Source organism: Helicoverpa zea, chromosome 2 (genome assembly GCF_022581195.2).
Source record: "Helicoverpa zea isolate HzStark_Cry1AcR chromosome 2, ilHelZeax1.1, whole genome shotgun sequence".
Lineage (NCBI taxonomy): Eukaryota > Metazoa > Arthropoda > Insecta > Lepidoptera > Noctuidae > Helicoverpa > Helicoverpa zea.
Genome location: NC_061453.1, coordinates 1298419 through 1307260, shown reverse-complemented (window position 1 = coordinate 1307260; position 8842 = coordinate 1298419). Strand labels below are relative to the sequence as shown.

General features: G+C 39.5%; 1 protein-coding gene across 1 annotated transcript; it reads left to right on the top strand.

Moving 5' to 3' along the window:
• The first annotated feature begins 220 nt into the window (after positions 1-220).
• On the top strand, positions 221-8735 carry LOC124637963 (putative nuclease HARBI1). The gene is made up of 6 exons (XM_047174715.1): positions 221-557; positions 837-1027; positions 1113-1245; positions 7330-7471; positions 7549-7991; positions 8147-8735. The coding sequence occupies exons 1-5, from the start codon at positions 330-332 to the stop codon at positions 7944-7946; spliced, it is 1092 nt and encodes a 363-aa protein (XP_047030671.1). The 5' UTR covers positions 221-329; the 3' UTR covers positions 7947-7991; positions 8147-8735.
• The last annotated feature ends 107 nt before the right edge of the window (positions 8736-8842 follow it).

The following is an 8842-nucleotide window of genomic DNA, read 5'->3' as shown; positions in this document are numbered from 1 at the left end:
CAGCGTCTGATGTCCACCGTAGATCATTTTGACAGCTGTTTCTGTATCGATGAACGTTAAATTGCGATTTCGTAAGCCCAGCGGGCAATGAGTGGACATCAAATTGACAGCCACTGACATTTTTTTAAATACACTACAAATAGCAGTGTTTTATGCCCGATTTTGGTAATCATCACTGGGATGTCTATACTCTATTGTTGCATCAGACATATAAGATTTCTCTAATTTTGCGAATACGATAGAAATATAAACCCTGAGTCGTTCCTTTTTTAATAGTGTTATTTTTAATTGTATTATTTTAATTTGTTTTATCTTTTTTGTGTTACAGAATGTCGCGTGCATTTTTGCTGGCATTTGCGGACGAAGAGAGAAAACGAAGTTTGTCCAGAATCCAGAAACGTCGACTGCGGGATTGCAACAATTCTCTGGATTTACCGGAGAAGGAATTCATGGCAAATTTCCGTGTCAACAAATCAGGGTTTCAGCAAGTTTTGGCAGAGTTACGTCCATTTCTGCAACGTGCTCAACGAAACACTGCTGTTGCAATTGAGCTAAAAGTATGAATTTATAACCTAAAAAGTTGAATAAATACCAATCCTACTTATAAATATGAAAGTTTGTGAGAATGTAAGTATGGATGTATGTTTGTTACTCAATCACGCAAAAACGGTTGGACAGATTTGGTTGAAATTTGGTAAGTATGTAGAAAGCCGCGAGTGGAAGCTAGTATTACGTAAATTAATAATGTTATTCTTAAACACTGAAATGATGATGGAGTAATATTAATAATTATGATGATAAACTTTGTACCTAACATCAAATTTTGTTATGTGTAGATATTGGCAGTCCTAAACTTTTATGCAAATGGATCATACCAACGAAGCTCCTCATTCATTTGCAACATGTCTCAACCTACATTTAGTAGGTGCCTACATGAGGTAACCGATGCTCTCAATGTACGGGACGTGCTACTCAAGTACATAAAGTTTCCTTCCACTCAACAAGAACGGGAATCCACCATGAGAGTGTATGTTAGCTATATATTATTTTAATCATATATGTAATTGTTTTCTACCTTATATGTAATAAACATGAAATAATGTATTTTTCAGGTTTATGGAAAAATTTGGATTCCCAGGAGTTATTGGGTGCATTGATGGAACCCATGTTGCTATAATAAGGCCCACTGACCATGAAGAAGCTTTTTTTAATAGAAAACATTATCATTCATTAAATGTTTTGCTGGTGAGTATTAAACACATTTTTTAATGTTCTATCACAATTTTTTTTCTTACTGTATAATCAATCAATACTTTTTAACATATATGTATAAAAGATTTTTATTTTATTTATTTAGGGACAATTAACAACCACAATATACAATACATACTAATAAATTAACAATAAGGGTGAGTGATAACAATATTGTGGCCCACTGCATTATCCTCATTTTAACAAAAATATTAGGTAATGAGTGCCACCAAATGAGCATTATTAAATTCTTGACCGTTATTTGAAGCTTACTAGTTTGGAGATAGGCACCTACGTGTTTTCCGCTTTTATCTCCGTCCTTTTCTACCCCATATCTTGCATCTCTCTCGCACACCGACCAGTTTCACTCCCCACCAGGCAGGAGGCGACGAGTGTTCTCGGCGGCCACAGTTCGTCATTGGCGTCTTGTTTTCCGCCCGAGAAGGTTGTCTAACCAACCGCTGTAGTATTTCGTTGAAAAATAAACTCAGTGCTCTCGCAGAACACAGGTGAGTTTATAATATTTTATACAATTTGTTAACGGTTTTACCGTTCGATATTCGATTTTGCGAAATCAAGTGTTAATATTTTGTACATCTACCCCTTTTTTGTCACGAGTTTCTTCCGTGTACTTTTTTTTCAGTAATTTGTTTTCAGAATGAGTGACTTATAAAGCAAATACAGATGCGGTAAATAATAAAGCTACCACAGCCCGTGCACGTGACTATGGAAAAGAAAGCAAGCCCGAAGTTCCTAAGGCACCTGTGGCCCTAGTTCAATCCTGCAAGGCGTTCAACGGTTTGACAAAAAAGAATGGTGTGAGGTGCGGTCCAACCAGCATCTCCTTAGTTCGGACTGATCACTACCGCACTTGAAGAGGGCTGATGGTGTCAAGAAAGCTTTTCGGCCTTGAAAGACTTGGTACGCTCCCCTCGGACTACCAGTAAGTCTGTTAGCCACCTCCCATGGGGGTCGGCTCATTATCACGGCGTGTGATGGTTTTCGGCCTTGAAAGACTTGGTACGCTCCCCTCGGACTGCCAGTAAGTCTGTTAGCCACCCCCCGTAGGGGTCGGCTCATTATCTCGGCGTGTGATGCTTTTCGGCCTTGAAAGACTTGGTACGCTCCCCTCGGACTGCCAGTAAGTCTGTTAGCCACCCCCCGTAGGGGTCGGCTCATTATCTCGGCGTGTGATGCTTTTCGGCCTTGAAAGACTTGGTACGCTCCGCCTAGGACTGCCAGTAAGTATGTTAGCCACCCCCCACAGGGGTTGGCTCATTTTCACGGACCCGCGCAGGGTACCAATCTTGCATGTTGCGAGACGCAGCATCATTACAAAGTGGGGACCAGTAAGTATACTAGCCACCCCCCACAGGGGTCGTTTCATTATCACGGACCCGCGCAGGGTACCAATCTTGCATTTTGCGAGTCGCAGCATCATTACAAAGCAGGGACCAGTAAGTATACTAGCCACCCCCCGCAGGGGTCGGCTCATTATCACGGACCCTCGCAGGGTACCAATCATGCATGTTGCGGGTCGTACCATCATTGCAATCTACCCTCGCAGGGTGGCTTTTTGGATCGACTTTCGAAGAGTCGCCATTATAACCTTCCCTCGAAGGGAAATGGTAATCACACTCACGCTGAATGGCGTGTGACGCAAAACTCTAAAAGCTCCCTTGGGATATCACGAGTAAATTACAATAGGAACCATGTCCAACAGAGGAAACAGAAAGCGTCCAGGACCGCAGGCGGACTTTGATGCGTCCAACAAGGCACGTAAGTTATGACTTTCCAGGCGGGTTGCCTAACATTATATCAAGACCAATGGAAAGAAATGGGAGCTCCGCCTTTCTTGTCAAAAATAATAACTGGGTATCGCATACCATTGGCCAAGAGCCACCTTTGATAGATAATGCCAGATTTGACCAGAGAGTCCAAAGAGATGGATGTCGTCATATCCCAAATGATAAAACAAAAAGTTCTATTGATAGCTGCAAATTCTGCCAGCTTTCTTTCCAATATGTTTCTTGTGCCCAAAAGGCGACGGAAAGAACCGTCCAATACTCAATCTCAAGGTTCTCAACAAGTTCATAATTACGGAACCCTTCAGTTTAATAAATGTTTTTCGGGTGCTAGAGTTTCTTCAGAAAGACGAATGGCTGTGCAAGTGGATCTCGCCCAGGCTTACTTCTACCTTCCGGTAGCCGGAGGTCACAGACATGTTCTTCGACTAGTATACAGAAGAAGACTGCTTCAGATTACGTGCCTACCATTTGGCTTAAGCACGGCACCCAAGACCTTCGCCACAGTGACCAATTTGGGTGGCTCAAACTTTGAAAACTCAAGGGTTACTTATAATTGTGTATCTCGATTTTCTGGTGGCTCACCAAGATATATTTGCCTACTTTGGGATCATTTGCACCACGTTTTGGATGGCAAGTGAATAAATCGCAAGCATTATCAACAAGATAATGACAAAACGCACTACGTGACAAACAGCACGACAAACTTAGAAGACCTGCATAGCTTGATAGGACTTTTAAACTTCGCAAGTTTTCGTTGTTCCATACGGCAGACTGCATTACCGGGCTCTCCTCACTTTCCTCAATGCAGTGTTGAACAGCAATCTATACCTACCCTATTCATGGAACCGTGAGCCAAACGGTGAACAAACCATAAAAAGGGTTCTTATAAGTCACGATTGAAGTAATGATCATATTTTATAAAAATAACTACGAAAGTAATATACTGACAACATTAGAAATGATATTTAGAACGATGTCTGTGGAACTTATGCAATCTTTTCAAACTTATTTGAAATCAAATATGTATAATAAAGGCCGTAAATTATTTTCTTAATTTTAATGAAATATGTAGTAAATCGTTTACATGTAAAATGAACCTAGAAGTCTTGACTGTCATACATAGAACCCTACTTAATTGAAGACCACGATACTAAGAACATTTTACATAAAAATGTGACGTTTTTGTCATCGGTCGGGTTATACCCACCATTTTGAAAAAGTGTCATTCTTTGGTTACATTGTGGGCTCACGGCTCGGTGAATGGAGTATAGCAATGTTGAACCTACCAGCAGATGCCTTAGCAGATCTAAAGTGGTGGCTGGTCAGCTGCCACCAAACCTTGGATATTCATTCGCCACTTCCCTGTCACCTTATAACCACGGACGCCTCCGATGTAGGATGGGGGCACAACTGAACGGAACTCCCGTAATGGGTTCATGGAACGAGAGAGAAAAAGGCTTTCACTGCGATCTGAAAGAGATGCTTGCAGTATTAACTGGAAAATCACGGCAAGTTGCTAAAGAGATCAACAGCCATTTTTCAATGCAAAAATGGGACTGTGGTGTCATATCTAAGAAATCAAGGTGGCACCCGATCAAGGAGCCTACCGAACTTGACGTACAGAGTATTCAGTTATCTTGAGCTGTATCAAATCTATCACGTCGTGAATCATATACCAGCCCTATTCAACAGTCAGGCAGACCATCTCTCCCGACACAAACCTCCACCGGAGTGGCATCTTGTATCAGCAGTGGACCTACTTGCCTCGAAGCGAGCCCAGGGACACATAGTTGTGTACTACGTGCCCCTAGATCTGAAGGACCCGAAAGCGGGGTTCCACGATACCTTTTTCTCAAGTTTTGACTTACCCGCTAGCATGGGTATTACCGCCACCTTACCTTATACCGTAGGTCCTCAGTCATCTCAATTCAGGAACGGGAGTTAATCTCATAGTAGTTCCTTCGGTGGCACCAGGTATTTTGGCGAGCAGATTTGAAGTCCCGATCATTAGCAGTACCCTACACACTGATGAACCTCGAGCAGAAACCGATAGACACAGCAACGGGGATACCCCCTGCCAAGGTCAGGGAAATGGGGGGGGGGAGGGACAAGGAGTCTCTCCGACTGAAGTCTTCTTCAATCCACACGCAACACTTATCAATCAGCTTGGAGTCGATGGTTAAATTGGGGCGAAAAGTATGAAATTGGATCCTATGAATCCTTGAATCCCTATTTGGACCTATACTTACCCAATTTTTAGCAGACTTACACATAGTAAATAAACTAACATACAATACTATTTTATTACACAAGTCAGTTATAGCTACACTATGCAATGCAGAAACCACTGGAGAGCTAGGTTCACACGTTCTAGTCGGACACAATTTAAAATCAATAGCGCTGAGCAAACCTGTTCCCCGGGAAGCCGTCCATCTGGAATAATGACCAATTGGTAACCTACTTAAGTGCAGTAAACGTAGACGAGAATAATCCATTTGCAACTTCCAGGCACACTGCTGCTCTTTCTTTTGCTAGCTTGTTTCGGAAAGGCGAGTCCATGATCTTTCCTTGCTTGCAATAGACCCAGAACATTTCAAAAACAACAAAGATAATTTAATCTTATGGCCAGTCTTTGGCTCTAAGACCGACAGTTCTAGTCATAGGCAGTCGGGTTGTTGTTTGATGGATAATCAGGAAAATATAAATCTAAGTCCAGTGTATTGGGTCAGAAAGACTAAAGCCTTGTTAGAAGATAGACGGACATCGGCTAATTCCTTAAATTTATTTATATCCGTTAGAGGCCAACCAAAGGCAGGCACCCGAACGATGATGCGGGTGGATTAAGACATTGTTAAAAGAGGCAGGAATAACTACAACCCCAGGAAGCTTCCACTCGGCGGTAGCGTCAAAATCTGTGTTGACAATATACTTTTGGACGATATATTAGCAAAGGGTAATTGGCGATCAGGCAATACATTTGCCCATTTTTACAGAAGGGAAAGATACCCACTAAATAGAAGTAGCAAGTTATCTCGATTATTTAATTAATCCAGCTGATTAATGTCTATATTTTTGTTACTATTGTTATTAAGAAGTATCGCAATGTTTTTGTTAATTACTATTAGAAAATGAAATCATTTTTGCTTTTGTTCTTGCATCTCTCTTTTAATTTTTATTACTCATCCTTCGAGCCCATTTCCCAACTATGTTGGGGTCGGCTTCCAGTCTAACAGGATGTAGCTGAGTACCAGTACCAGTTAACTTTGATTACATTAGTATTCCAGGACGCAATACACATACTTACATGTGATTACTCGTGTACCTAAGTACCTATTTACATACACAATTTCATTGTGCTTTTGCTCACATTGGCGTCCACTTCCACCAGGCGATAACAAACACGTCTCAAACTAGTAAGCTTCAAATAACGGTCAAGAATTTAATAGCAGCGTTTTACCTGAAATAAAACGCATATTAAATACTTACCTTATTTGAAGCTTACATTTTAATTTCTGCCTGGTGTTTTCGACTCAATGACGAACTGTGGCCGCCGAGAACACTCGTCGCCTCCTGCCTGGTGGGGAGTGAAACTGGTCGGTGTGCGAGAGAGATGCAAGATATGGGGTAGAAAAGGACGGAGATAAAAGCGGAAAACACGTAGGTGCCTATCTCCAAACTAGTAAGCTTCAAATAAGGTAAGTATTTAATATGCGTTTTATTTCAGGTAAAACGCTGCTATTAATTCAATAAATACTATACATAGCAATGGTATTAAAACATTACAAATAAATAATTAATTAAAATAGGTACTGCAAAACGAAACAAAATCAAATCACCATCATAATCACAATAATAAACAATAAAATTATACAAAATCCAATTTAACATTAAAACAATACAGCACAAAATCAAGTCATATTAAACATCAAGATCATAATCGTACATATTCAATTCAATATAATGATAATAATATTATAATCAAAGAGTAATATGTAGGTATAAAATAAATAAATTCAATTTAATTCAACTTCCAATAACAGTTTCATTACATCATTCTTAAATTTGGACTTAGAGCATACAAAAATGTCAATATCAATAAATGCTTTATTGTAGGTATCTACCATTCGACGCATAGGGCAGCGTAGACCAGAATTTGTACGACAATTATTTACAAAAAAAGATCAATGATAAAAGATCCATGTCAAGTTGTTTGGTTTTGGCACTTGCGCTGATGGCTGACTGTACAGTATGTTATACCTATCTATTGCAGATTTGTGATGCGAATTTGCAAATACTGCATGTTGATGCATCCTATGGAGGTGCATCACATGATTCATTTGTGTGGAACCAATGCTGCATTAAATCTCACCTAGAAGGATTGGAAAGATCTGGGGAGCATTGTTGGCTATTAGGTATATAAATATTGGATTGTATTTGTCAAGTATTTTCAAATAAAACAGGTATTTTACTTATATTACTGAAATTTCAGGTGATTCTGGATATGCACAACGCCCTTGGATGATGACACCTATATTAGAGGCTGCTGTCGGTTCACCAGAGGAACATTACACCACACTGCATTGCAAAGTTCGCAATACCGTTGAGCGTTGCATAGGTGTATTAAAGAATCGTTGGCGCTGTTTATTAGCACATAGGGTTCTTCACTATGACCCAGTGACTGTGGCTAAAATTGTGAATGCATGTGTTGTACTACACAATATAGCAAACATACACAATGTTCCTCTGCCGGAGCCTGAGAGTGAAGAGTCTGACTATTTGGAACAGAGCCAAATCTCCCAACAGATTAGAGCTGCAGCAAATCTAGATAATTCAAGGACCAGAGATATTCTAGTCCAAAGATTATGGAATACCAGGACTAATTTATAAACTCTTCCTGGCATTATTAATGGTTTAAGAATATTTATCTATTTAGTGAGTAATACTTTAAAATTATTTATTAAATTTTTCAAAACTATATAAGATAAATAGTGTAATTTTAAATGTTTAATCAATGCTTTCTACGCTATTAGTGCAAGTATAGTTTTATATCGATTACCTAAATTTATATATATTTTTATTTTTTTCAGGTACAAATCGCGAGGCGCCCCCAGACCCAGACCCAAAACCCTGAAAATCGGGACATTCGGCAACACTATGTGTAAGAACTAAAGTTTAAATATTTACTTAAAACCATTTTATTTGATTGGGATGACTGTCGTTAAAATAACTCATTTTTTTTTCTTTCTTCACATGTGGCTTCCCCGGCGACCACGGGCATGCGAGGTGCAAGATTCCCAGCACTTCCCCACCAAGGCGAGCTGAACGAGCCGCAGGATGCGGTACCTATTTCAAAACTTGGCTTACCAAGTAACATTATTTGAATTATATAATTTAATTTCCTCTTAACATAGTTGCATTAAAATAGTTTTATATAATTTATTCATTCAATACATTAGCTTCACTTGCATTGTATAACTTTCTCAGGGATAACTAGCACTATATGAAAATTATTGTAAAAAATTGATTTTTTTTAAAAGAGTGTCTATGGAGTTTCTTGCCGGTTCTTCTCCATGAGACCCACTCCTTGGAACCGTGCAACTAGCTTGACATTTCGCAAGAGCTTTTCTACTTGTGAACTTTTATGCGCCTATTTTAAATAAATAAAATATAATTTTAGTTTGAGTTTGAATTACCAATAACCAGTCTTACCAAGGAGTTTTGTTTTAACTGAGTTGATCAGGTAAGATAGGCAGTAGCTCCTAGTAAAATGAATAGGGTAAGTA

Bases quoted from the DNA above. Each gene is read 5' to 3' on its own strand.
- LOC124637963 (XM_047174715.1), top strand. From the start codon at position 330: ATGTCGCGTGCATTTTTGCTGGCATTTGCGGACGAAGAGAGAAAACGA. The intron at 558-836 runs GTATGAATTTAT...TGTTATGTGTAG, and splicing joins CTGTTGCAATTGAGCTAAAA to ATATTGGCAGTCCTAAACTT. The intron at 1,028-1,112 runs GTATGTTAGCTA...TGTATTTTTCAG, and splicing joins CGGGAATCCACCATGAGAGT to GTTTATGGAAAAATTTGGAT.